The sequence below is a fragment of the Cyrtonyx montezumae genome, unplaced genomic scaffold (genome assembly GCF_038088225.1).
Source record: "Cyrtonyx montezumae isolate F1298 unplaced genomic scaffold, pur_monq_1.0 scaffold_2, whole genome shotgun sequence".
NCBI lineage: Eukaryota > Metazoa > Chordata > Aves > Galliformes > Odontophoridae > Cyrtonyx > Cyrtonyx montezumae.
Window position 1 is genome coordinate 36410018 of NW_027071936.1, and position 27001 is coordinate 36437018.

General features: G+C 38.6%; 1 protein-coding gene across 2 annotated transcripts in view; it reads right to left on the bottom strand.

The window, feature by feature from the left end:
• ENPEP (glutamyl aminopeptidase) overlaps window positions 1–21467 on the bottom strand; it is a 33697-nt gene extending 12230 nt beyond the window's left edge. Inside the window, exons 1-9 of one of the 2 annotated variants that reach the window (XM_065736888.1) lie at window positions 21139–21190; window positions 20612–21029; window positions 15708–15849; window positions 12997–13128; window positions 9259–9379; window positions 7086–7240; window positions 6341–6454; window positions 4801–4935; window positions 1494–1559 (exon numbers count right to left, since the gene is read on the bottom strand). In XM_065736888.1, the coding sequence (XP_065592960.1) occupies window positions 1494–1559; window positions 4801–4935; window positions 6341–6454; window positions 7086–7240; window positions 9259–9379; window positions 12997–13128; window positions 15708–15849; window positions 20612–20928 (1182 nt within the window). In that variant the 5' untranslated portion in view covers window positions 20929–21029; window positions 21139–21190. Of the gene's footprint in view, window positions 1–1493; window positions 1560–4800; window positions 4936–6340; window positions 6455–7085; window positions 7241–9258; window positions 9380–12996; window positions 13129–15707; window positions 15850–20611 lie in introns of both variants that reach the window. The other variant, XM_065736887.1, reaches the window with a different exon arrangement.
• Between the last annotated feature and the right edge of the window lie 5534 nt (window positions 21468–27001).

The following is a 27001-nucleotide window of genomic DNA, read 5'->3' on the forward strand; positions in this document are numbered from 1 at the left end:
TTTTTTTAGTGATAATGTTGTAGGTGGGAAAGTATTGATTTAAATCACTCATAGTACAGTATGATTGATTTATCTATATACACACTCCTACATATATATCTTCATACTTTTTCCAGATGAGAACTTCACATCTTATGTACACTTTGTTTAAATATATCCATCTAAAGGAGAAAATCAGCAAAGTCAAAAAATAACATCAGGGAAGATAAAGTTGCTCTCTGAAGAGATGTTTTTATCTGAGCATAAAGCTATATCTACATCCATCTTGCATTACCACATGGTAAATGGATCCATATTCATTTGATAAACTTCCTTTGTATGTATTCCATAGTGCTGAAAGTCAGCACGTTCCAGTGTGTTCTTTGTGTTTCATTTGAATGGACAGCAGCATGCCCTGCTGCACTTTTCTGTGTAATGAAAGAGGTTGTCATAGGGGGAAGTTATCTCAGGAGATTTCACTAACTGTGGAAGCAGAGAAGTCTGGTCACCTCTAAGCTGTGATCAAAATGGGATGGAAAAATAGCATTATAAGAAATAAAGGTGTGTCTGCCTGCCCTAAACACTGTTCCTGTCCTGTGCCTTACCTGTCAGTTTAACGTGTGCTTTCCTACCCTGTTAACCGGACCTGATGAGGTTTAGTCAGTAGATGGTGCTGTTTGTCTCATTGTTAGTTACAGCTACCTTTGTTTATGTTTTGAAAGCTCGGAGTGAAGAAGCAGCATTTATCTTTTGTGGACAAGGTGGTTGCATTTTCCTATTTTGTAGGACTGTCCTGATTGAATATTGAAAGGAAAAAACAGCTTTCTTGTAGCTGCCCATAAACACACTTTTTAGAAGGGGAGAAACGAAGAGTATATTTGGTAAATCTGTGTTGTAACTTTCCAGAGACATCAGATGTTGATTCAAAGGAAAGAGCAAATAATCTTATTTCTGGATGGTCTCCTCTGTTCTGTTTTCAATTTCAGTACTTTCATAGCACCACGTTTTTTTTTTTTTTTTTTTGTTTTTTTTTTCTCCTCCAACTGAGAAAACTATGAACTAGACAGTGTTTCCCTTTTCTACTTCCAGTTAACTTTGCTCCCTGGGGCTGGGTGCTCCAGCATCGGGTTTCAGGGCATGGAGCAGCTTATATCTGTAAGAATTTCCCTGCAAAGTTGGCTGGGGTTGGCTGGTTGCGTAAAGCTGCAGACATGCTTTACAGCTGAATGAGAGAATTCTAGCTGACAACATGATCAACCCCACAGTTTAAGAGGCTTCTCTGCTATCAGCTGTCACAAATTTTGGTCCTCATTGGCAGACTATCAAGTTTTCCTGCAGGTCATGTTCCTGTATTGTGGGAGAGTGGAGCTTTCCCTTGACACTGTCTAATGAAATGAGCTTAAAGTTTTTCCTACTCATACCAGAATTTCTCATATTTACTTTCTGAATAATGGCTTTGCTACTGCCCTATGAGGAAGAGCTGCCCTCCTGGCATGTTTTGGTGCCACTCGTACCTGACACCCTTTCTGGAAGAGTTCTGGTGTAATCCAGTCTTGAAGCATCCTGAGAATCGATGCACCCTGAGGGCAAAGGGAAAGGGATGAAGGTCATTCCACACTGCATTAATATTGGATTGCCATTCACCTGAAAAGTGACATATGAATGAATATTTTATAAAGCAAAAGTAGAAACTATCCATCTGATGAAGGAAATGTTTTATCTCATTCCTTTGCAGCATTGCCTGCACAAACTTGATGCTGCATGTGAGATTTGGTTTTAGTAGTGATCAGATGCCTACTGCTGGGGGTGACTATCCTGCTACTCTGTCAGTTTGTACAAGTGGGGCTCCCTGTTTCACTTCAGATAGGATGGGGGAGCCAGTCCCATCCAGCCCTGAAGCCTGGGTCAAGAAGTGAGTTCTACTGAATGCTGGACAGGTAAGGAACTAAAACACTTCAAATCTGGGGTCATAACAGTGGGAATGTCAGCTCCATATTCAGAATGAGTCTTGCTGATCACTGGTGTAAGAACTTTAATTTCTGAAGCAGGGTAGAATTGGGATCAGAGAAGTGACTGACTTTGGTGTCGCATAAATAACTAGGACCTTGAAAGAAGAAAGATACAAAGGGAATACAGATGAGAGAATCAGAGAGCAGTATGGGTCAAAGAACAATACAGACAAAAAAATGAGAAAAGAAAAAAGCATTGTAACGCAAATCTAAAATGCATAATATGATTTGGAGATTAGTGTGTTTTCATTTTCCCATCTAAATCAAAGGACAGCCGAAAGCCTAATACTATGAATTGTTTAAAAATACTGTTGTCACACGAAAACACAAACGTTATGTATGAGTTCTTGGTAAATCCTATCTCCCTTGTTTATGTGACTGAGAATAAAAACTTGGCTGCACTTATAACAGGAGAGTAACTGAAGAGGTATGCCTCAGAATGCTTTCCAACTCTCGTTGCAAAGTCAAGGTGGTTAGTAAATGACTCTTTTTCTTATATAGTACTTAATCTATTTGAAACAGAATATGTACAATGAATGGTTGAACAAAACTTAGAACAGATATCCATTAGTGGCTATTATAATCCTATGTGTATGCAATAGGGTATCTCAGCTTTATCTATCAGCCACTTCTTATGTGATATAACCTCTTGTAGACCATCCCCTCTCACATTAAAAATCAGAGGAAAATCAGGCAATAATGCAAGTATCTGGGGACAGTGGAGGTTTCTTTTCCTTTAGATGGCAATGAATAGCTAGTTGCTGCATCTTAATACAATTTCTTTTTGGTCTTTTCTCGTGTCCATCCTCTAAATTTAATAACAGTGTGCATTCAAGGAAAAACACCAACAAAATGGCTAGTTATAGGAACCCAACTGTTTTCTTAACTGTATTTCAAATATCTGGGAAGATTCAAGAGACATTGATTTGAGCAGCTGACATCTGATGATGTCACTACCTCTTTGATAGTGTTGGAGTATTTGCCAAATATATGATTGGACTGCACATAGTGGAAATGTGGAACTTGTGATCCTAAACTTCTTTATCTGGGAGGTTCCAAAATTGTGGGGCTCCCAAGAGAAAATTTCCAGCAGAACTCTGAAATAGTTTCTAGAATGGTAATCAATACTTGAATTACAAAGATTAAAATGAGATCTTTTTTTTAACGCAATCTTCTGCATTAAGGGAGATGATTAAACTGAAATACAGTTATGTATATTAATTCTGTATTCACCCAGCTCTGTTCCAGTATGGTTTTCCTAGTGCATAGTGCTGTCTTGATAATGCAGCAGCTAGAGGTTCATTCACAGAACATGCTGCAATGGCTTCACAGACCCTGAGGCATTTTGTTAGACCTCTAGGATTGTATAAGCCTTGTAATTGCTCTGGTAAAACTAATGGAGAACATTCCAAAGCATGCTTTGTTTATTGGTGGATTTTGTCATGAGGAGATTGTTTTTCTAAGAAAAATGCTAAAGAGAAGCCAAAATAAAACCAAAAAGAAACAAGTTAATTTTGTCACGCATTTATATATAAATACCAACAGTAATTTGAGCTAAATCTATGTGAAGACTTTCTCATTCAAGCCAAATTATATCCCAAGCCAAATTATATCCTAAGCAGACTGTTCCAAAAGAATGCATGAGTCTTCAAGTGTTTTTGCTTAAAAAAAAAATAATGTAGCAATTATCTAGGCACAGAGATGAGTTAAAACTAGGATTTTTTTCTCCATTGTTTTTTTTTTTCAGACTACACAAAAAATGTGTCTCTCACTTAGATCACCAATAGAATACATTTTGTTCCAGTGTATTTGATATAACTCTGGGTGTTTCTTGACTTTTTGTTAGCTTGATTTAAGAACATCAGTGTTACATAGCACAGTTTTTCATATGGTTTATGATTTGAGTGTGAGGAATTTATGATGCAATAAATACTGATTGTTGTTGGATAGAGGATTTAACAATTGAAAACAGAAAACCGATGGAAATGGATAGATCAAGTCTAGCTAATAAAAGTAATGCCTACAGCTATAGATTTTAGCTGAAGCACAACTAAGCTAAAATCAATGAAATACATACTTTTTCTTTCGTTGGTAATGAGAACTTGGAGAGAATAAGTAGGACTTAACAATGGTGGATTTTGCATGTTCAGTGAAAATATCTGGTAGAAACCACCTGCAGTCATAAGGAAGCTGTCAATATAACCATGGTTATCTGCACATATGCAGCATAGTATGGGTGATGGCTGGTTGAGATCCGCAACACTCAGTGAACTGTGACTTTAACATCTCCCAATTTATGATGAATGTTTGTAGAGTCTGGTGATAGCCCATATTTGTTAAGACTTCTGGGGTGCCTGGGATCCTTAGAGCAACACAAAGCAAAAAAATTACTTTCCTGTTTTAAATGCCTGAATCTCTGGCTTGCTTCCTAAAAATAGAAGCTATGGTGTCCCAAAGTTGCTCTTTGGAAGATAGAGAGAAACACAGGGACATCTGCCCTTGCATTTGATGGTGTCTTAACTGGGCTGCATTAGCACATAAGTTGAGGGGAGAGGGAGATGCTTAATGACAAGCTTAGTATAATTTTAACTCTGCTGCTACTAGTAGCAGATACTGCTAGTGTCAGTGGCTACTCTCACCATCAGTTTTGACTGAGTCATCAATGACAACAGGGAACATCCCAGAGAAAAGCTGTGCAAATGCAGCCTGTACTGGCTTAGGAACTGTGAACTATGAACTCTTCTCCCTTTTATCTCCCTTCCTAACCCTCTACTTCCTTTGCATCTGGAGTCAACACAGGAGGATGTCCTACCTTACTGTAGGATATTGTATCAAAAACAGAGGTGATTTCAGCTGGAGATGACACGTCAACCACAATTGGATGGGAAGAAAGCAAAGAGTCATCCTTCATTACAGGAAGTACATCATCAATTAAAACCTGTTCAAGCTAAAAAAGATGTTAGAAGATAAACAAAGGCAGGACTGTATACTTGACAAAATAAGTAGCTTGAGCTATGGCTTCTGTAGGGGGAGGCATTTAGAAATAGAATGAAATGTCTCCTCCTTTAAAGAGGACTTGCAAATTCCTACTTCTGAGATAGCAGGGATATATTTTTTCCTTAACTATGATAAATCACCTTTTGCAAATCCCATTTCCCATGTGTATTTTACCACAATGAAGCCCTCAATAGGCATAAAAGAAGCCTGTGTTACTGATATGAGAAGTTTGACAATATCTCAAACTGTTATGGGTTCTCTTGCAAAAATGGAGCTTGGTGGGGAGGGAAGAAGGAAGTGGGCTCTCCATCACACTGGTAATTCTTTTAAAAAGATGAAGTAATCTGTAAGCAAAATTCCCTTTTTTCTATACCAGTGTTGGTACAAGACTAAATTTCAATTTAGTTTTCCTCTTCTAATGCTCAATAGGGCGAAAATGCTGGAATGTCTTTTAAATTCTAGGCTCAGGATCTCCTAATCCTGCAAAGAAGTGGTGCAAAAATGATTTTTGTCCTCAGTTTTGTCCTCAGCCTTGCATAATACAATGAGAAGAGATATTTGTGGAGTAGCAGGTAGGCACTACCTGCTCCAGACCTCACTAGACTTGATGATGGGATCAACTCATGCAGTACCTACCCAACTTCATTCCAGGCTGTGTGTTGTACATTTTCTAGTAGCTAGAATGTCACTATTCCTGGATGGCTTGGGAAAATATGAATGCTATGTGCCATCAAATTTGTTTGGCAGAAACTTCACTTTTTTTGCACACAGCTGTTATTCTTCTTAGCATAATGATTATTTGAGGCTACCTTTTTTTGTCTCCCTCAATGTAGGGAGGTAGAAGTATTTAATCCAACTTTTTTCTTTATATTTCACAGTACTACACTGCTGTTGTTGGTTTTTATTAGTCAATATGTTTTAAGTCCTCGTCGTTCTTGCCTAATTTTTATGCTATAGTGGAAATGCTAAGTCACTTGAACTAGTGATAGAGCACCTGGTAGGAAGGCAGGGCCAACCCAGGGGAGCTCAGGTGCATACAATATACCTGAGTGACTGGGAGGGCTGAAGCCTGGATCCACCCCTTCCCAGACCTATTGTGAATGTTGGCAGAGGAGGTTGGCAGGGGTTACTTGCTGAAGATCACTGTGTGCTTGAGGCCTTCCAAGGGTTTTTTTTCCTTTTGCAGCTTTTTTCCTTTGTTTCTGTGTCTGCTGCATTTGAGCTACTTGCTGTAGCCTAGGACTTTGCTACTCTGCTATTATTGCTGTGCTTTCTATTGCATTATAGAATTACATCTGCTCTTTCAAAATGCTACCCCCAACCCTACCAGCCCTTTACAAGACAGAAACAATTACCATTTGCCAATCTGGTTCTGTAACGTTTACTCCCAGGAATTCAAAGTAGCTGGCAAATCCTTCATTTAACCACAAGTCATCCCACCAGTCCATGGTCACAATATTTCCAAACCACTGTAATTATAAATGTTAGAAGTTATAGTTCTAGCTGAGTAGTAAATGTATATTTCTATATTTTGCATCTTCACATAGCATGTTTGTTTACATTTTTTGTTGTTGCCAGATGAATATTGTCATAATTTGGGGGTTTAAATTGGAATTCAGTCCTTGCCTGATGTTAAAAATCTACTTTTTATTATAAAATTACACATTGCTGAGGAGATTGCTTATGATTCATGTGCCACTGGAAATATTTTTAGTGTCTTCCCCTTAGTTTGATGATTTGTGCTTGTACAGATATGTTTTCAGACAGTCTCCAGAGTGTATAGTTGTTCCTATTTGCTTGCCCCAAAAAGACATCTGCACATGCAAATTAGTTCATTTAAGACATTTCAGACAGATTTTCATAAGCTGGCTCACTGTATGGACCCAAGCATCTCATTTCCTGAGAAAAATTCAAAGGCATTAGAGTAGTTCTGGTAATATAAAGCTCTAACAAGGAGTTGTTTCAGTGTGATATTTGCAATTGAAATGCGGGCATACACAGAGTATCCTGAGATAGAATTAATGACAGTATTATTTCAATTAAAGATTGCTACTGCACATTTAAAGCATGCTTAAAAATGAACTGTGTCCTGATACATACCTGATGAACGAGCTCATGGGCTATCACAGCTGCCACTCTCTGTTGGTTAGAACTGGCAGAGTCATTGGGATCATAAAGTAGGTTTGTTTCTCTGTATGTGATCAGCCCCCAGTTCTCCATAGCACCTGTTCCAAAATCTGGAATAGCTATTTTATCTATATTGAAAGAAAGGAAACACATTTATTTCTTTATCTCTTAAGCCACCTGAATTCCCTTCTTTCTGCTTATTCATAGCCAGTTTTGCTTGCTATGTATGGTTCTGGCTTAGTGCTGTGGACTGTAGTCCATAACCTTTGGTTAAGAAGCACAGGACTAGCCTACAGCAGCTGACAGCAAGTGCCTGAGCTCTGCTGGGATTAACAGAGCTACAATCAGTTGCACTAGCTGAGGATCTCACCTCCAGAGAGTGTGCATATCATACATTACTTAATTTTCTCCAGAAATTAATAGTATTATCTGGGGATGTGCTGTAGGCAGTAAGCCGCCTGAAACTATTTGTAGCTTAATGAGGCATGTCATTGTTTGTCATTCTGTTGTATTAAAAATATTTATTGACATGTTAACTGAAGTAAATCCCCCATGCGGTGAAGAACATCTGCTTCTACTCCTGGCAATTTGTGGGGGTCACTCCTTCATGGTCAGTAATCAATACAGGTTTAAATGAGAATTGTGAATTAAATCGGACTGGCATTTTCTTCTGCAAATAATGACCAGAACCCTTCTATTCAATTGAGTGAAAAAGTACAGATGGATTTAAAACTTAACAGAACAAACAGCCATCACTCAACCCTAATATAAGGCAGAAATTAATCATTTTAATTTAAGCACCTTGATTATAGAATCAAAAGGAATAGTCTGGCAAGGGCTCCACAGAGAGTAAAAATGAGCTTTTCAAGGAGAATGGCAATGCCATAAGCCAGTGGGAAATATCTCAATAAACATTTTTGCAGAAACAAATTTGATTCATCAGGTTTGATCTAGATAACTTCTAATACTGAGGGAACAATGCAGTAAGTTGAAAATTGTGATGCAATGAATAGGCATTCTGAGAAAAATGATGTAAAACTTACAGAAGTATCTACCCTCTGATACTGCTGACCTGGTTTTTCCAGCCTGGGAATGCAGACAGATCTTTAATCATGTGCTGATGTGCAAAATCATCAGGCGTTTATGGAAATGAAGGCTCGGATATACAGCATGAGAGAGATACAGTTCCAGCTATTAATAGCGACCATTGTGTGTGAAATGATGGCATACTGTAATAGCTTCCCTAATTCAGTTTTTGTTGAAATGCAAATAGATACTTCCAGTAAGCTCAGACAATATTTTGAAAGGACCTAAGTACCTATTGTTGAAGTAATATAAGTTAGACTGTTAGACATGTCTGCTTGTAGTTAAACAATTTCTTTTTCTCTAGCTTCTTAAGTTTATTAACCTGGTTGAATTACAAGTGTGGAGGTTTTAGGAGGGGATGTTTCCAATGCATTTTCTCAACTCAGATTACATTCCTGTCTTCATTACTTCAATCAGATCCACAATCCAGATAGCCCAAGTTAAAGGATGCCCAAAGGTACTTTTTGGTTTTTTTTTTGCTTATTTTGTAATCATGGGCATCATCTGATACTTTATCTGCTCTTGTTTTGCTCTGTGTCTTTCACCAGTCCAGCAGGAGCAACTTTGAATTATGCACTGGACTACATTCATCTTTCTAAGATGTGATTACAAACCCACTTTGCAATGAGATTAGTAAATAATATGACCTACTCTCTGGCAGTTTGTATTTTTACTTATCTCATTGCTGACTTTTTTTTTTCCCAGAAGTTCTTGTGGAAGTGATACATGTTTTTCTCAAACTTAATCTGGCTTTACTTTAGCTCATTGTATTGCTCTCGTGTTATCAATGATTCCTTTGAATTCCCACAAGTCACTCTAAAATAACTGTACCAGGATCAGTTAATCTGTGAGAACTGCTAACCAACATGTTACTGAGACCAACTTTCACACTGTCACATTTAAGAACTGCATGGGTACAATTTTCATCCTGAAATATTATTAGCAGGTAGCAACCAAACTCTTTCATGCTCTGTTTTCCACCAAAGCACAGGGAACAATAGGGGAAACATAACAATGACAGTGAATTAACAAAATGAAAAGCAGAAGTACTAATAATCACCTAGTTTTGGAAGAGAGTAGCTCAGATCAAAGTATTCTTCAAAGAAGTCAAACACAGTTTTTGTTACATTTGCTGCATATTCTGCTGTGTGTAGTTGCTGTGGCTGGGCATAAACTCTCAGCTGTTAAAATAGAGAGAATTAGAGCATTCTTCAGTTAAGAGGAACCAAAAGGCAGCAAGCATTGAAAAATTATTTAACACGTACACCTATAGCACAGAGTTTTTTCTCAAGGAGACTGTCCTGTATGCTGGATTCTATTCCTTGACACATCCATTCAAAGTTTATTTTAAATGCCATTTTGTTGTAAATGATATATATATATATTTTCCAAAACTCTTACGTAAAAAAGACAATGGCAGCATAACCTGGGTGCACTTTCATCAGTATGCCTAAACTGTGAAACCAATAAGATTCCTTTCCTGAAGCTGGCAACGGCCATTTCCCCACTCCTAAGCTTGGGAAAGAGCCTGAGATCCTTACCAGTTATTCCTTCTCCAAGGCCTTGTTTTCTTGAGATGGAAACCTGCACGAGCGTCCTGAAGGAAGTACACTTGATTTGATCTGCTCAATAATTTGGATGGATCTCATCAGATCCCTTTCAGGAGGCACATTTTTTAGCTCTGTGTGCAATCGGTGATTACTTCCATGCTCCTCTTGCATATCTGAACTTGCATTTTTTGATGAAGGCAAAAAATGGTGTCTTGAGTGCTGGCTTTTCCACTCTTGGTTTTGGTATCTGGGACTGCTTTAGCTGTTACTGTTAAATAGTAGGAAATCCTGAGCCCTAGAGTCCTTATGGTATCCATAACCCTGATAGGTAGTTCTTCAGTGTGAAAAGGCCTTACAAGATGTTATCTCCACATTGAAAAGACAAAGTTTCCCTTCAGAACTAAAGAGGCATTTTTTTTCCTACTCTTCATCTCTTTGTCCCACTGCTCCTAGTTATTTAACCCCAGAGCTGAACCACGGTGCTGCCCTTGCAGGAGCTGTAGGCTGTCCTCTTCCCTGTCACTGAATGTCTGCTGTGTTGAATGAAGTTTATGGCTTAGGGATAACTGTTCCATCTTTTCATAGGCTCAGTGTGTTATGAATGGTGCACATTCTTCTGTCTGTGTTAGTGTGGCTTGTTTACTCCTCAGTCCTGTCTTACAGCCAGGCATTTAGGATCCAAACAGAGCAAATGGGGTGCCCTACACTAGGAGCCTTCTTTGAGTTTGACAACACATTGGTTTAAATACCATGAAATTATACTTCCTCCAACTAAAGGGGGCGATGGGAAAGTGATCAGAAATAAGAAGGGAATAAATAATAATTAAAAAAAAGCTTATGGAAATTCTATCAGGAATCCATCCCAGCCAAGGGATTTCCCTCAGGGTCAGTTTGCAATTACAATCTGTAATTTCTACTTCAGTAAGCTCTTTACCCAATTTAGCAGTCTTCAGTCCACTAGCTGCTCCATATTAATGGGTTCCAAAACCATCATTGTGCACTAGAACTGGCTTTGAGTTTTAAATCTCTTCTTCTCATAATCTCTTATGTGATTTTCCAAAGCAGACCTTTGGTACCTGACAGGTAATTAGATCAGGAGAGTTGTTTCTGTCTGTGGGAGCATTTTCCACCATTGATTCTGTTAAGGTCTTTGTTAGGGTAATGATTTTCAGGGCCAATGGCAGAGTTTTAAAGTAACATATTGTGAGTTAGTTACATGCTGTTGTTTATGACAGAATATATGTATTGTGTGGATTCTCTCTTTTGGGTGATTTATTTCTAATAATTTATATAGCAAACTATGGAATGTTCTTGTCAACAGTCAACAGATATCAATATCTCATTGCTCAACTAAGCAAATCCGCAATCTTCCTTAATCTGGAGCATGGCATGGATGAGTAGTTAGTGAACTTTTACATCTAGAAAGAAAGCAAAGAGTTTTCTGTCTTCTTCAGCAGTCATGTCTTCAACATTTCTTGTTTTCCATTATTTTTTTTCTACAATACCTCTACAAAAGTTTTCTTCAGTTTTCTTTCAGGTGACAAAGGGTAGGACATAAGGAAATGGCCTTAAGTTGCACCAGGGGTGACTTAGATTGGGCATTAGGAAGAATTTCTTCAGGGAGAGTATGGTCAAGTGTTGGGATGGGCTGCCCAGGGAAGTGGTGGAGGCCTCATCCTTGGGGAGCCACATGGATGTGTCGATAAAGGGCATGGTTTAGTGATGGAACTTGGTAAGTCAAGTTGATGGTTGTACTTGGTGATCTCAGGGGTCTTTTCCAATCCAAATGATGCTGTAATTCTACAGCTGAACAAATTCTTGTTTTTGAAATAGGTATTCTCAAGAGCTTAGCTATTATTGAGGCCAAAGAATCAAAGTCCTTTTCCTGACAATGAGTGGAGCAGCCAACCCAAAGAGCATATTGTTAACAACTGTGCTACTGAACATCCTAAAGCAATTTTGCTGACTAAACCAAATAGCAGTTATCTAAAACTATTGCATCACTATCTCAAGGCAGACTCAGTTTCTTTGGTTAAGTGTAATTTGGCTTCAGTTACTTGTCAAGAATTAAAATAAGTTTGCAGCATGATGCTATACACCTCAGCACAGCACTATGCCAGGAAGTCTTTGCTGAGAGCCGACTCAGCATTCTGGTGCTTTATACAAGACAAATTTTCATATCAGTGGAAAACTTGGATTTTCCATGCTTCTTTGGATAGAGAAACTCAGAAGAAGGTTGGTTGCTAAGGGAGGAGTGACATGGCTAGAGTTATGCTCTAGCTTTCACATCCATCAGCATCTTTTCCTCCAGAAGAAGGAAGAACTGCCAGCTGGACCACAGGAGCACGTGTCACACTGTTGAGAGGGGAGAGGAGGGGAAGCACTCAGGGCACGCGGCTCTGACATCACCCTCTGTCTCAGATGGAAAGATAGTAAAGCAATAAATAACCAACTGTGGGCTGAGCATCTCAAAATAGTTTTAGGCTAAGTAAGGAGTTTAGGTTGAAGAGCAAATTCTTTCTACGCTGTCAGTTTGAGATTCGGACTTAACTGCTTATGCCTGATGAGCTGCACCTTCAGAAGATCGTTACTGAATCAGAGTCAGAACTGGATTGAAATAGTTGCCTGTGGCATCTAAATCAAGAGGTTTGGATTTTATGGGTTCAGTTTTAAAAGTACTTCATTAGGGTACTTGCCAAATACCCAGGCACTGTCACTTCTGTATGTATTTGTACTTGCCCTGTGGCAGCTACCTTTGGCTACTGTTGCAAAATGAAGAATATTGTAGCCAACATGCAGTTGCAGATAGCACGGTAGTTCTATGCCATCATCACTGTAAATATGACAGACATCACACTCAGTATGTATTCATACCTCATAAGCTTCAAAAAACTACAAAGTGTTTGTATCTCTGTGCATCTCTTGCATCCTTGGGTTTGGGCATTCCCTCAGCCTCTGGGCTTCGAGTCAAGGATGAGATTGAAACACTACTGTTACCTCCTCCCCCATGTGCTTGTATGAGAGGTACCAGCTGGGATCTCACTGAGGTGGGAGAAAGACTGAAAAATACTGGGTGTACAGAAGACAAGAGGGATCACTGTGAACACTTAGTTTGAACTGCCATGTAAAATGCACTATAGAAAAGGGAAAAAATCCTGCTTATGTTATAAGAAGAGCTGATTCATTATAAAGTGCAAATCACAGTATATCAGTCCTTTGAGTTGTGTTCAATCTGTAATAGAACTTACAGGTATTCCACTAGCGGATATTCTCTCCACCCACTTAAACTGGTGCACTGCAAAGCATACCAAGTAAGTGCTCATGGGAACTGACTTCTGAAAAATTGTCCGATTCCAGCCATTACCCAGTGATACAGTTTCCTGCAGAAATGGAAAAATAATTGATTTTGAAACTGCAAACACACGAAATAGGGTAAAATAGTTTTATGAAGGGTAAGACTACATAGATATAAATCAACTCTACAGATTCACGTCTTTTGGCATCCCATTTGTGATGGCATGAGAACAGACAAAATATACAAAAAGGGACGTTGTTCTTCTCCATTAAGTAAGTTTACCTGGTTCTAATTTTGCAACAAGGATTTGAAATAATTCATATGCATAGGAATTTCACCAGAAGGAGTTTTCCACTGTGTTTCAATATGTTTTGTTCTTGAAATAGCTGCATAAATATCACATTCCTGTGGACAGGTCAGAGGAAACACTGAATTCTGTCCTCTTTTATATTTCTACAATGTGTAGATGTCAGGGAGTGCAGAAATGTTAGGTTAAAGTCTACACTAGTAAATCTGTCCTGAACTTGTTAGCACTAATGTATGTAAGACATGGAGCTGATGATAGCTTTTATTTGGAAATTAATCAAAAAGTACTCTAGGTTTTCTCAGATAAACAATATGAACAAACTCACAAGCATTTTTTTATGTGATTCATTCTTAGAATACTGATTACTGCTATCCATTATCACCTTAATGGTAACCAACTGATAATTTTTTGAGCTCCTGTATGAATGACTAAAATAGGAGAAAGGCAAACTGTGTGTAAAAGACACTAATATTCTACTAGAAATTCAGTACTTTCTGAGGTTCATTTGTTATAAACTCAGTGTAAATAAAACATGTGTAGTGGATGTTACCACTAATACAATTGCATGAGTAACATTTTTTTTTCCACAGATATATTCGCAATCTAGTTTTCCACTATTTGACTCTAATTTTGCTATATTTAGTGCATTCAGCAAAGTCAGAATCTCACTGAAAAAAAGTTAAACAAAATTCACTCCAGTGGAAAATGAAAATTAATTGTACGTGGTCCTGACTTTCCTGAACTGATTATAAAGATCCACACCACCAGAACTGCTATGGAATATGTGACACATGATGTGTCCTGCATTTACAAACTACTGCTACATCCATTGAATTGATTCCCTGGAGATCCTTCACTGCAAAGAAGGAGCAACCGACCTTGTGATCTCAACAAATGAAAAATGATCCAGCTGTCATCTTTTAGTCAAACCTTAGGATGAATGCAGCATGATGTTTCCCTGCTTATATTTGGATTTTAGCAAATTAATTAACAAGAAGTACCTAGTCCTTTTGAGATTAATTTTAATATTTGTTCTAGAGGCAAGATCCACACTTCAAGATTTAAAGTGAATCTCAAAAGCTACTAAATCTTGAAAAAATCTTGAAAACATCTGGTTTTACCCCCTCATCTCTTGCGCTGGTACTCATGCTTATCTGAAGTCTTTAAGAAAAACTACCAAAATACTCTCATATGTATTGTTTATCAAAGCACCTGCTTCTCTTCTAGGTATCTTAAAAATATTTTTAATAACAATATGTTGGAGCTTTAAATTTGCAAAGGACTGTTAGTCAGTTGTCAGACTAGTAACTGTTCTCTCAGCCACACTGCAAGTGCATATTTAGGGTTTGGGTGACTCCTTAAATAAAACAGTACACAGCAAAGCAGACCTTTGTTTGTTTTCTGGATGGGGAGTGACTGGGAAGATGCAAATGCCAACAGCTTCAGGACTGGAAGCTTTTTTTTTTTTTTAAATTTGGCACATTATCTCCCACTTCATCAAAACATACTCATTAGAAATTAGAGATTGGACTTCATGTTCAGTTAAGCTATTCATTTGAAGCTGTCTCTGCTGAAAGCCTTTCAGTCTTTTTCCAGAGTGCCCAGAGATAGATAACTGATGCCATTGAATTTCATTCCAAAACTGGAATTTGATGCAGCAGTTCCAGAAATAGGTTATTTAGAAAATTACAGTCAGAGTGCACTGACAAGTGTCCATAGCCTTGAGCTGACAGAGGGGTTTTTATATTCTGTGTTATTGAGCATAACAATACTAGACTTTCCTGCCAGCAGGATCCTTTGCCATTAGGTTGTGATCAGCAAGTCCTTGCTTTGTAACATTACAAAGAGTTAGTGATTATTATGAGACTCCCCACTGAGGAAGCTGCTGTCTTTTGGAGACTTCTTCTCAGAGTCTACCTGGTTTGACTGAAGAGCCTGCCATTAACCACATACGGTTAGAAGGGATACTCATCTAGACTATCTGAGGAAAGGGCTAGCTAGCTAAAGATAAAACACACGTCATATCTGCTTGAATTTGTCTTTGTACTGTTATTTTATGTGCTGACTGTGCTAACCAAACAACCAGTTGTATTTTATATTTATTATTTATGTTTTAATATAGCATTATAATAATATATTATTTTAACAACATTATGTATGTTATATATAATACATTAATATAAAACATGCAATTAAATAATACATGTAATATATAGTTATATAATATATATTATATATTTATTTACCGTTAATTTTACAATGTCTAGGTGCTAGAGTCTGTAAACATACAAGGGCTTTGTGATCTACTGGCTTTACAGAATGATTCTCTGTAGGCAGCAGAGTTGGGAAATACATACCTGTACTGGCATGTTTGAGAGTGCTTCATACGTGTCCTGATGGATGATAGATATATTGTAAGTTGCCTTTTTGTTGGGCTCATCAAAGCAAGGAAATGATTTCCGTGCATCTGTTGGCTCATGATCAGTAGCTGCAATGCTCCTTAAACAAACAACAGATTGGCAGGTTGCTCTAAGCCTTCACTGCATACTGTTTGAATCTTATCTGAAATGTGTAAGTATTTAGCAACATCATGAACCAAAATCAAGTACAAATATTTTTATGTAATTCCCCATTAAAAAAAAAAAAGGTAATATCAGAAATGCACAAGTTAACATTACATAGGCTAGTGGAACATATGGACCACAAAATTTAAAAAAAATTGCAAAAATTAAAGACTACTACTCATGAAATATTTTTAGGAGCCAGGAAATAAGAGACAAATGACCCCTCCTGCATGGTAAAAAAATGTGCTCATCTTCCTATTTAGCATTCCCACTGATTTCTGTGCCTGAAGTAAACTACTGGTAGTCTCATCCAGAAGGATATTTACTTAAGTAACTGCATGTTGTTTAGTATTGATCTCAGGATTGGAGCATTGAATATCACCAGGAAGACACCTTGGAATTGTCTAAGTGCCCCTGAATTCTAACCCTGACTGTGTGTTTCTTTCCCTACAGTTGCCAAATACATTTATTTCCTGGTGCTGTTACACTTCTCTGACTCCAGAGAGACTGCTGGGAAAAGCGTGGGAAGTCCAGGTAACGTCCTAGAACAGAACTCACTGTTTGGGGTGGATTTAGAAAGATATCTCTCTTTCACAAAAACTGCTGGATGAACTAGACAATAAGGAGTAATGGAAAATAAGGTGGAGGCTGTGAAAGTTCATACTGTATGCTTGCTTCTCATGGTAGCATCAGACTCCCCCATTAATGAACTGTTCAGTAGCAGGGTGTGTTCTCCAGTAATTAATGGTAAAAGAGATCACAGATGCTTCTTCAATTAATCTGGAATGTTAGGCATTTTCTGACAGCACTTGTACAGCTGCTCTGACTATGTTAAGGTAGTTTTTCTTTCCAAAAAGTAATTAAAAGTATACATCATAAATTACAGATCTGCAGCAAGCCTATCAACTCACTTGACAACCAGGTTTTTAATGTTTCTGTTGCTTTTGTCTTTTCTTTGTGTTACTTAAATACTAAACTGGTCATTAGGAACGTATTGCAACTCAATAGAATTTCATTTGTTTGGTAAACTCTTTGATCTTACTCTTTACTTTTGGTTGGATTTGAAAGCTATTACACAATTAAGTTAACTACAAGTCTTCAGGGCAGTGCTTCACATCTATTGATTGAAAATTTGGATATATATTTTGACACATCTATGTCTTGTTCCTTAGACTGGTAACAATATGATAGCTCTTTTGATCTAAAAAGTGATTATCCTCATATATTTGTGGAGGCAAACAGACATCAGCGGTGCAAAATCTCAGCACTGCCATTCCTGTACAAGAAATTCAGGATATGGCATGCAGAAGTAATACTGGAAACATGAGATGTAATTTCCTTTCAAGCTGTGTTATGTAGTTTTTAGATAAGATTTTCTTCACTGCTTGGTGGCTTTCACCCTTCTACTTGCTTTTGATATTGAAAACTTTAATTATGAACTGGAGGTAGCAGTTGTAAATACTCTAGTAGTAAGGAGTGAAGATCTGGCTGATATTGCATCCAGCTGTTGTTACCAAAATAAAACAGTGCTGCATTTAGAGCTGTGATTAATATCCTTTATTTTTTTTCCTCCATAGTTTTAGTATAAAAATCCGTCCTTTTAAGCTAAATGAGATGCTTTTTTTTTTTTTTTTTTTTTTGCTACCAGCCTTTCCTTAAATCTGTATTCATTGCTTCTTTTGAGAAAATTTTGCTCCTGAGCTGTGGGATTATCACTTCCTTACAACAACAACAACAACAAAATATTGCCATTCTATAATCAATAAAGTTCTAAATGCAAATCCTCTCATATATTAGAGACAAGCCTAACTGAGTATTCATTTACAAGCCTCTTGTTCCACTTTTATGGAGGACAGATTGGATTCCTACAAAAAGGAAACCATAAATTTTCACAAATAGTAATGTAAAATCAATATCAGACGTCTTGACATGTTTGTATTATCTGTAATATCTGTGTAAAAATAAAAGAAGATTTTAGCACATTCATTGACAGGAGCTGATGAGTTAGAAGAATCAATAATACTAGGCAAAAACCCTTGTGCTCCTTTCCTCATTATCTGAAAACAACACAACTGTGATGTATTTATACTCACTACATTGTTTATAACAGGGTAAGACTGTTATTCCCCTTTCATCAATGGGGAATAAAGTGCCCAGAGACAGAGGAATAGTTTTAGGAAAATACTTTGCTGCTTACAGGTGGATTCAGGCACCCTTGGGATAATCTAGGCAGGTCTATGCCTAAAACCTTTCTTCTCCAAGTTTCTGCTTTCCTGTTCCCTACCTTCTTTTTCGCATCAATTTAAGCAGTTTTGTTCCCAAAATATCTTCAAATCCATTTCCGGGCATGTCTGAAAATATCCCTGTCCTGATAGTGATAGTACAGGATCCTCTGAACACAATTTGTGAATGAGTTGCTCTTCTCCCTAGGCCTCCCAAGGTTCATGGGCTGGCAGACAAGTTCATCACAGATCTACATGTTTTCCACAGAACGTGGTGGGAGATTTGAATCAAAGCAACAGAAGAGCCTGGACTTCTGCCCACTTTGTAAACAAAAGGCATTTCAGCAATGCTTTGGCAAACCTTTGCCCTTACAAATAGATAGCTCTATCCTGGAAGCTGACTTCTAGGGTCATTAATTTTCTCAGAAGGTTCCACTGCTTCGAATACTGCCCAGAAGGGCTGGGAGCATAGGTTAATTACAAGTTGGCTCTCACTTTCACCTCAGCTCCCTTCTTTTTTGCATCCACTATTAGTAGATTTTCTTGACATCTGCTATTACCTGATCCAATTTGTAGCCACTTGGGTTGAAATTTTACAATATCTGCCAATTTTGCCAATATCTGCCTCAGGCAAATGTCAAGCAAAAATTTAATGCTAGTCAGCACTGGTTTCGAATAGAAAGCCAGCGCAAAACACATTTTTAATAAGAAATCATTTTCCTCACCATCCTTCCTTAAGCTGTCAGAGAACTGTGGAATCATTTAGTCTGGAAAAGACTTCTAAGATCATCATGTCCAACCCTCATGCTAAATAGCAGCAGCTTGAAATCTGGCTAGTGGTTGCTTTCATTTCAAAGCTGTACTTACCATTATCATGTATGTTGTCTCTTCCATCCCAGAAACAGTCTGCCTAAACTTAACCACGTTGGAAGCATCTCAGAAATCACCATTCACTCATAATTATTAGAGCCTTTCTCAAGCCTAAGAAAAACTCACACACTAACATTCCTTTTTGTCTTGAGAATTTTCAGACTGCTTGCTAGGGTCAAGGAGTAGGAATTCAATGCAGTATATTCACATTTCAAGCTTTTTTTTAGATTAGTAAGTTTTCCTTTCTTCCTACCCTTAGATGCTTGGTCCTTCTCTTTCTACACTGTCTGAGGAATGGGCACTTGCCTCCCCTACTCTGTGACTCAGGAGACCTGCATTCTGGTCCTGCTGTTCTGCTGTTGTGACAAACATGGAATAATTATCTTAATATTGAAGTTTCCCTCACCAACAAGATGCAAGTAGTATACCCTAACTTATGAAGATTCTAACAGGTTACACTTTGAAACTGCTGTGAGGGTTTTAGTTGCTCAAAGTAGAAAACCAAGTCACCTTTGAACTGGAATAGCATTGAGGTAGTAGTTGGAAGAGCAAGAGAAGAATTGCTGGGGGTTCAGGCTGTCTCCATGTGGTCTGTACTTCCCAGATCTGATAACCACATTTACATATGAAAAATGAGTGCTTAATTTTTCCTCTGCCTCCCGTATTTGCTGCTGCTGGTGCCTACCATTGCTGCTGCTTGCAGCAGTGCCTGCAAGCAGCTGTATGGAAGTGATGCAACTCTCTCATGCGTGACACCATTGTCCCAGGAAGACAAACAAGTGCCTGGAAAACAGACCAACATTTTGTTTGCTACAGGGCCCTAGGAGGGTCTAGCCAAGTTTACCTTCTAGATGTAAAGGCTGGAATAAATCATGTCAGAAATGTAAATATCGTAAAATAGATGGCATTGTGTCCTCTCTGTATACTAACTGAAAAGGACTGCCTCAGCATGGACAATGGCTTTTTTAGGCTCCCCTTGAAGCAGTACAAATCTGGGAAGTGAAATGAGGTTCACTGACCCTAATTGTTCAATAAATGTTGATATTAAAAAAAAAAAAAGGATCTGAAGCACAGAAACTCCAAGTTAAGGATAACCCTCATAGTTTGGATCTGTCTAACTCATAATTTAAACCAGCTGCAGAAGTGACAGAATTTGGACATTTCTCAGGCTTGCAGCATCAAGGAAGCACGATGTCAGAAAAACTATCACAAGAGTGTTTCACACCAAAACTATTACCTTGGGGAGTGACAGGAGAGAGTGGTGAGAGCTGTATTCTCTGTACTGGACTACAGAGATAGAAAAACTGGCCTCAGTGCCACTGCCTCTCTGAGGGAGCCTTCTGCAAAGCTCAAGCACAACCTGGGACTGGTAGAGTTTTAAAAAGATTTTCAAAATAATAAAGCCCCCAACTCTCTTGCCCACTCTTGTCAACAGCCAAAAGGTTTTAAGTAGCGCATCTTCCTTAGGGGAATGAGAAAGAACAGCTCAGAAATGTCAGCAAGTTGGTGAAAGACAAGTCTGTGAAGCTGGCACAGGGAAAGAGCAGGTCTTAGAAAGTAGGAATAGAGAATAAAGTTTAATAAATAAAAGAAAATCTGCTGTACTTAGTCACTCCGTTCTCAGTGTAGGTGGTCCTATAAAAGCCAACCAGGGAACCGTTCAGCCAGCCTTGAAACTTCAGGGTGAGTATATAGGGATCACTTTCATCAGTGACAGTGAGTTCCACTTCTGCCTTCATCACTATGTACTCTTGAGCCTCATACTCAAAACAGTCAGTCAGAGCAATCTGCTGTCCTGAGGATTTCCTGAGTGTAGGCATTTCTTTAATCTTGGTCTCTCGCAGATGGACCCACAGGTGGCTGGTAGATTGTTCCAAAGCAATAGAAATATTGACTGTCCCAGTGTAAATGTCTGTCTCCATCTCAGGCTTCACTTCCAGGTCATAGTGGATAGGCTTCACATAGGTGGGTAGCCTGAAATTTCTCCAGTCTCCAGACTCATCATTTTTAGGAGGACAGGGACCTAAATCCACTGTGGGAGGAGAAGTTGCTGGCTGATCTGTCTGGTCTGTGTACTCTGGCGATTTCTGAGTTTTGCTCAATCCCACACCAAGACCCACAGCAAGACCTACAACAACAACAACTCCACAGATGATAGCCACGTGCTTCGTCTTGATGCAGTACTTCTTGGTCTTTTTATCCTCCAAATCCATGCCTTCCATCTCAGCTCCCGGTTTTGTTCTCAGAGCAAAACATGAACCATAAAAAGCTTATTAGTCACTTCAGCACTTCTTTCAGTAAACTCAGCAAACTTGGCTTGAACATTAATTATGTAGCTATAGCTGTTCTCTGTCTGTTTCCCCTACCTTGCTTTCCACAACGCACTCAGTTAATTAAAGATAACATGCATTTAGAGGAAACATGAGTGATCAAAAGGCGTGCAGCTGGGCAGAGAGACCGAGGGAACTGACACAGAAGAACATTGTTCCTGCTGCATTCCCCTTTTAAGCAGCACAACCCCACCCCCAGCCCCTCCTGCTCTGGCCTGAGTTAAATATAAAACAGTGCTATGTTAATCAGCAGTTAGGAGATGATCAGATGCCAAAGCTCTGTCAGCAGCTTTCCAAAGGAGTTCACAGATAGAGGTGTAACTGCTCCAAAGCCTCAACCTTTGCCACTACCTCTTCCCCTCTTCCTTTTTGTTTTTTCTTTTTCTGAGCTGTGTCTTGTTTGCGTTTTTTCCTTTTTCCTTTGCTAGCAAAGATTCCCTTGAACTTCCACTCTATAGTTTGTGAAATACATCTCCAAAGTCTCAGAAATCCAGCAAATTCGCATACATCTTTCAAGGCAGTTTCAACCATTTCCCCTCTTTTCTAGGCTCATTTACCTTTGCTGAGTAATTCGAGGCAGTCATGGGCAGAAGAATCCACAGTGGAATGGTAAATCTTGATCACTGACTTTAAACTTTAAAATATGTCCAATTCTTATCCTTGTCTTATAGGGCCAATTTTCCAGGAGATTGCTCATGGCTGTGCATGCAGGCAGCCTGGGATATGGCTGGTCAGTACAATTGCAGCGCTGCCTGTGAACCCTTGCTGAGAGGGATACTTCTAAATATGCAGTTATGTGATTTATTCACTGAAGATCTAATTCAGCATTTACTGCATGCCATCATAACATAGTGCTTTGTTGAAACAAAGTAATTGAATAGAGCCCAGTTCTGCCTGGAAAACCCTGTTATAAGTAATGTCTTGCTAAGCCTGCAAGCAAGGTGCTGCTAATGTAACACTAAACTGAGTAGGCAATACTCTTGACCTTGTTTGACACTGAACAGAAGGAGAACAGAGTAGAACGGAAACTCCAGTCTTCTTAACCCTTTTCCTCCACTCACAGAACCAATTTCAGTAGATTTTAAGCCAAGCACATCTGTTTGGCTTCATGCCTCCTGTTCTGCTTTGTAAGGAGACAGATTAACATTACTCTTCATATCAGTTACAGTTCTTTGACTACTTAGATGCTTTTTTGTTTCTTTCTCTTTCTTTCTTCCCTTCTTTCTTTCGTTCTTTTTTAGAGACTGATAAATTTTCACCTGGACAGGGTGAAAATCATCCAATCTGTACAGACTTTCTAGAAATGAATCTGTTCACAAGCCTCATAAGTCTCCCTCTGAAATATTGCCAGCCACCACCAGGAACTTTAGCCACCCAATCCACATCAGCACTCTTATAGCACACTGCTATTTATATAGCTTCTTATTTTAAAGGCAAAGTTTTCCATCAGGAATTGAGAAAAGATTTTTTAATTTTTTTCTTTTTTTCCCCTTTTTTTTCTTTTCAGAGCATCAAGTTAACTCTTACTCAGATATTTTCAGAACTGAAAAACAAATTAAAAAAAAAGTGGAAAGCTGAAAATCTGTTTCATATTATGCCTGTTTTTATTGTTTCCCATTTCTCTCTCATGATCAAAACTAGATATGACAAGGGAAACCAGTGCCCTTTAATGAATTGGGTAAGAATTTAAATTCTAGTAACAAAGCCAGCACTGAAGATCGCAGTCTTAACATTTAAAACCATTTCTGCCTTTGTGTTGTTCTGATTGAAAATGACATGGAAGCAGAACGAGGATAGATTTTTAATAGGATATCTTAAGCCAAAACAGACCGTAAATGATGAGATATTAAATATGTCTTGATTTCAAGCATACTTGTTACATCAGTCCAATTTTCCTCCTCCATAGTCAAGAGGTTTTCTGTTACATTTTTAATCTGAAGATTAAAAATGCTGTCTAAGCCTATGGGTTGCAGAACAAGTTATTTATTTTAATTATGAGGAGTCTTGCAGTTTTCTTCACTGTTAAAAATTACCTCCTTCAGGGAAGAGCTAGAAAAACATATCTGGGTGAGTTGTTCCTAAGTAGCAAGAATGTATGTATTTCCCACCCTAAACCTTAAAAAACAAACAAACAAAAAAGAAAACAACAACAACCAGTAGCAGTAAAAGCTATTACAAACTAATGAGGAGTGATAAATGTATTAACTCTACAAGTAGCAGAGATTATTGGTGTCTTCTGCCAACTGAGGGCAGTAGGACAGTTATACACACACTCAGTATTGATCTCTTTGTCAAAACTGAGATTCAAGCCTAGTTGCAGCCAAAAATAAGTGTAATGTAATGAATTTCTGATAGTTGTAGTTAAGTGCAGGCTGATCTCTCCAACACTGGAAGTATGCTTTGTTCCTGGTTGGCACTATGGTGCAGAGCAAAAGAAGAGTCAGCAAGCAGCTGTGCTAAGAAGCTGTGCAGATGCCAAGACTGCTAGGTAGTAATGACCCAATAAACATGTTCAAGGATGGGATGAGGACTGTCAGTTCCATAGCAGCAATAAAGAGGGGCAGAGTGCCCAAAGGAAGTACCAGTGCTGGGCTTGGAAAGGGGCAGAGAGTGAGATCTGCTGCTCCAGAGAGGATATCATGCAGATGAGCACCATGGCCCCTTACCAAAAAGCTAAATATATTTTTACTTGTTTATGATGATGAATATAGAAAGTGACAGAAAGCTCACCCCAAGCCATTTCTGCATGAACCACTAGCATGTCTATTTCAAAACTAGCAAGTGCTGGCTAAGACAAGGAGGGGGAGGGGGGTGGGAGAAGGGGAAGGGGGGCGATAAATTAGTTTAGTTTAATTTCTAGAAAACTGGAAAGGGTTTAAAACAATCATATCAATCACCTTTACAATACTAATGCCTGGTATAATTTCTTTTGTGTTGATTTTTTGTGATTTTTAATCGAAGCAGTTTCACCTTGAGTTAGTATATATTTCTCCATCTGAACTGGAATTTCTGCACAAGTTTAGCCCAGTCCCTTCAGCTACCTAAACAAGAGAGGAGTATAAGGTCACCCTGCACTGTCTTGACATTGCTGGTGGGAACATGTAAATGGCTGTAGGAGCAACATCTGAACATCTTTTCAGGCAACTGCCAAGAATGTAAATATATATCCTAAATGTTATCCCCCAAAAGGTCAGCCTCTCTTTTCCAAGAAAATTTCCAATTTTAAGATTAGAAAATGGAGTAAGATTTCCACAGGTGACAGCCAAAAGCGGCACTAGCATGGGCCTGCTGAAGGCTTTCAGAGAGAAGTGAAACAGGAAATCCTTGACTGAAACCAAGAATGAGCAAAGAGCTGCTCTGGAAAGTGTCAAAGACATGGAAATAAACAAAGTATATTTAAAATAACAATAAAAATCAAATTCTGCAATATATCACAACAAATGAAACTCCCCCAAGCCAAGTCCATCCTTGGAATAAAATGAAGTACTTACTGGGCTCATGCCGAGGATGTCTTGTCTCCTTGTGTCCAGAGACATTAAGACAGTATGAGGGCAACAGAATCAAAGGACCTCTGATTTCCTGCCTGTCCCTGAGCTGCCCCAGCTATGAAATTGTGGGTTGCTGAATAAATGGAGCTCCTCAGCCTCCATCAAGAGCAATTTGGCTCTCTTTACACTAAACCAACACTCTGTTAAATCTGTGGTTGCAGAAAGAGAAAGATTGAAGCAATCTCCTTTAGTGACTGCCTTCTGGCAGAACTGCACTTGTAAACGTCTCCCCTGTGGCTCTCTACCCCCAAAGCACATTTAAGACATGAGAGATGTGAAACCGGTGTTCCACAAAGTCACAAGTGAATTGTACCAGAAGTAATTCCCTTGTGCTGTATTTTCATACGCCTGTAATGGTTGCTCTTGTCTCCATATTCAGCTCTGAATACCATGTAGCAATTATGAATCCCCAGAAAGTTCTCTGGACTTAGTAGGACTTAGTAACTGCTGGCTCAGTGATCCTTGCTTCACTGTCTTTTATGGTTTTTAACTCCTGGTTTGTGTTGTGTGGAAATACAAATGTTTCAAACTGGTTTGAGAGGTACTTTTGGGTTTACTTCAGTTACAGCTGTTTCCCCCAGTAAAATCTTGGACAGCTGGCCTCTATTGTGCCATATTGACAGCTGTGAAGGCTCAGGAGGACCGAATTACCTTCTGCTGCAATCTAACAAGCTCTGCGTATAATTCTTGCAGTCTTACTGTCCCTTCTGCTGGTTTCCCCTAGCAGGCTGGTGATGGATGTTTTACTTCTCACTTGTATCAAGACTGAAATGATTTATCTCAGTATCTCTTCACAAGGAAGTACTGTGAGTTACATTTTTTCCTCCTCCTTTCTGTTTCAAATTTCTGGATTTGGATTCTGTGTTCTGAAACATTAACGTCATCCTATGTTCTTTGTGCTCGCAAGGCAGCTGAGACTCTTAATTTGCTTTCCTCTAAAGTATTACTTATTCATCTACTGCTTTGTAACCAAGGTGAGCTTGCTTGGGTTCTTTCATTCAAATCATTAACCTCTAATACAAAGCCATAACCTAATGTGGGATTCTGATGAATATGATCACTCCTTACTTGTTCCAGCATGCTTTCTTATAGTTACCCTTTACAAGTGTGTTTCTTATCAGCACTGGCTATTAAAAGAGTTACAGGTTATTGTTCTGCACTTGCAAAGCTAAATTCCAGTACGAAGTTTCCTTTTTTAAAAAATGGGCCTGAGGTGAGTTCTACTGTAAAAAGCAAACAAACAAAAACTAAACTTACATGTGCATTTTTCTAACCTGTCTCAATAGAGTATCTTCCTGCTATGTAGTACATCTTCTTTAACAAACTCTTAGACAAAAAATGAGAAAATAAATGGGCATTTTGTGTGTTTACATAACCTGTAGAATATGCTGGGGATCCAGTAGGCCCAGAGGAAAATCTGAAACAGCTAATTCCTGGATGAATATGTGCAGCCATTTTATCCTCCTAGTGTTAGGAACTTGCTTCAATTTGTTTTCTTTTCTTTGTGAGTGAGGGTGATACCTTAGACCTTCTACCCCCACATGCAGTTCAGGGTAATTCTTGTAATCTGTTTCATAAGAGTTGCAGTTCCCTGAGATGTCACCTCTGCCCTTGAACATTGCTGTGTCATCTAATACACAGGTATATTGATCTGCTCCTATGTCTAGATAGCAGGGCATAAGAAGAAAAGCACTTTTAATGGAGCAGATTTTAGTTCCCTTCCTACCGTGTCTGGCCACAGCTTGATTCTGTTAACTTTTAGGGCAGGCTCTTTTGTATGGCTCTCTCTTCTAGAAGCAGAGCAGGAGTTTGAAGGCCAAATCAGTCAAAAAGTATTAACCAGGCCTGTAAGGATGTCTGCTCAGCATGTAGTGATAGTTCTAACATACTAGCAGGTGGTGAAGACTACTGTGGCAAATATCAGCTGATTGCATGTTTTTACATATAGCAAATTATGGGTTTCTCATTTTACTTAAAAAAAAAATCCAAAAAAACATGAAAATGAACGAAATTGTAAAACGTCTTAGGTTGGAGGGGACCTTAAAGGAAGCATTAAGCTAAGTTGTAATTCAGAGTAGAAGGGTCAATCATCCTTCTAATCATTAGAAGAAATTAAA